At 39.9% G+C, this 2,564-nt stretch overlaps 1 protein-coding gene across 1 annotated transcript; it reads left to right on the top strand.

Annotated features, from left to right (window-relative positions):
- The first annotated feature begins 484 nt into the window (after positions 1–484).
- On the top strand, positions 485–1,426 carry LOC109569143 (olfactory receptor 5AK2-like). Its single transcript, XM_019974450.2, has one exon. It carries the CDS (start codon positions 485–487, stop codon positions 1,424–1,426), a length of 942 nt encoding a protein of 313 aa, XP_019830009.2.
- The last annotated feature ends 1,138 nt before the right edge of the window (positions 1,427–2,564 follow it).

Consider the following 2,564-nt stretch of genomic DNA (forward strand, 5'->3'; position numbering starts at 1 on the left):
TGCATAATAGCAAGGAAACAAGAGATGTAAGATGCAGACAGGGAGTAAAGTGGAGCAAAATTGCACAGAATTCTATGGATGTGTCAAGATTTTTGGATAAAAGAGTTTGTCTTTTGGTATATTGTAGTCTATTAATAAAATTACATGGTGAACAAAAGGAAGCAAACATAAATAAAAATGTTTCTATATGATCTTTCTAAGACATATTTATGAACCAGAAGCTGAGAACACAGCTTCCAGTCCATGGCAATTTCCCCAAATTGTGTGTCAAGTTCTCGAAGGTGGGGACCAAGCTTCGGCCACCTGTATGTTAGCCTTTAAAGTCCAAGTAAATTATGCCACAGGAAATATGCTTTGATCCCACTGAAAAACCAAATATTATGGCATTTCCAATTCCAGAATCAGTCTAAGAATCACAATGGCCTTCCCTTTCTCTGTTCTTCTTTCTTTGCCACTTTTCAACTGATATTTAATTTTGCCAGCCATGGAGCAGAACAATGGCACTGAAGTGACTGAATTCATTCTCCTGGGATTTGCTGGTCAACACAAGTACTGGCACGTCCTCTTCACAGCATTTCTAGTGATCTATGTGGCCACCCTGGTGGGTAACATTGGCATGATCCTCCTCATCAAGGTTGACTCTTCCCTTCACACCCCCATGTACTTTTTCCTCCAAAACTTGGCTTTTGTTGATCTCTGCTACAAGTCTGCCATCACCCCTAAGATGTTGCGAAATCTTGTAGGAACAGAGCAATCCATCTCGTTCATGGGATGTGTGGTGCAGTTACTAGTCTATGGGGCTTTTATAACCAGTGATTGCTACATCCTGGCGGCTATGGCAGTGGACCGTTACGTGGCCATCTGTCACCCTCTCCACTATCCAACAGTCATGTCCCGGAGGGTCTGCATTCACCTGTTAGTTGGATCATACTTCATGGGTTTCCTAAATGCCTCTGTAAATGTAGGTTTTACTTTCTCACTGAACTTTTGCAAATCCAATAAAATTAACCACTTTTTCTGTGATGTGCCCCCAATTCTGGCCCTCTCATGCTCCAACATTTATTTCAATGTCATGGTACTAGCAGCCTCTGTGGGGTCTAACTTGACGCTCACCGTGTCAGTTGTCATCTTTTCCTACATGTTTATCCTGGCTGCCATCCTGAAGATCTCTTCTGCTGCAGGGAGGAAGAAAGCCTTCTCCACATGCGCTTCCCACCTGACAGCTGTCACCATTTTCTATGGGACGCTCTCTTACATGTATCTGCACCATCATGCCACAGAGTCTCAAGAGCAAGAAAAAATGGCTTCTGTGTTTTATGGGGTTGTGATCCCCATGTTAAACCCCCTCATCTACAGCCTGAGGAACCAAGATGTGAAAGAAGCCCTGAAAGGGATAAGAAAAAAATGCTTCAGGTTTAATCCTTGATTTCTGGTTCTCTACACCACACGAACAGTACCAGTTTTTAAGAAATCAAAACAAAGAGCCAAACAACATAAAGTTGCTCAACTTATTAACATGGAACTGAAATTTAAAGTAACAGTAAGATAGCCGCCTTACACCAATATGACTGGCAAAAACTGAAAAAGAATAACAATGCCTATGAATTGCTGTGATGTAAGGAAAAAGGATGCTCCCACACACTGTTAGCACTGTTTCCTGCCAATTTCTGCCCCTGGGAGTAATTTCTCCTTCCATTGAACCCATAGTGCTTCTCTTGTATCAATAAATATTATTTATTTATCACTTCCTATCTAAAATATTTATTAAATATAAGATCTTCACTGTCATTTATAAGCAGTTGAAATACATTTTCTTTCATGACCTTTTAACATCTGGTATAGAGCCTTAGACACAGTAGGTAGTCTATGAATATTGAATGGACTGGATGGATGGATGAATGATGATTTTAAAAAAAATACTGTGAACAGCTTTCTAACTGGAAGTTATGTGAGGATATAGCCTACCCTTATGGTCTCCAAATAGCAGTCTGTGGCTAGCAGCATTCAAATGACCAGGAAAAGCTTTTAAAGTGTCAATTACTACACCCCAGTCCTGGAGATATCAATTCAGTAATATCAGATGGAGCCCAGTATCTTTAAGTATCTACATATATAGAATTGTAGATGCTTTAATTGCAAGCTCCACTAGAAAGCAGTTTTTTTTTCTTTTTTTTTTATTTAAATTTATTTATTTTAATTTAAGAGGACAAGATTTATTTTTTTGAACATTTATTTTAATTTTATTTTATTTTTAAACTTTACAATATTGTATTAGTTTTGCCAAATATAGAAATGAATCCGCCACAGGTATACCTGTGTTCCCCATCCTGAACCCTCCTCCCATACCCTCCCTCTGGGTCGTCCCAGTGCACCAGCCCCAAGCATCCAGTATCGTGCATCGAACCTGGACTGGCGACTCATTTCATACGTGATATTATACATGTTTCAATGCTATTCTCCCAAATCTCCCCTCTCTCCCTCTCCTACAGAGTCCATAAGACGGATCTATACATCAGTGTCTCTTTTGCTGTCTCGTACACAGGAAACCAGAAGGGAAAGAGACA

The sequence above is a fragment of the Bos indicus genome, chromosome 15, assembly GCF_029378745.1.
Source record: "Bos indicus isolate NIAB-ARS_2022 breed Sahiwal x Tharparkar chromosome 15, NIAB-ARS_B.indTharparkar_mat_pri_1.0, whole genome shotgun sequence".
NCBI lineage: Eukaryota > Metazoa > Chordata > Mammalia > Artiodactyla > Bovidae > Bos > Bos indicus.

Coding starts and splice junctions, on each gene's coding strand:
- LOC109569143 (XM_019974450.2), top strand. CDS start 485: ATGGAGCAGAACAATGGCACTGAAGTGACTGAATTCATTCTCCTGGGA.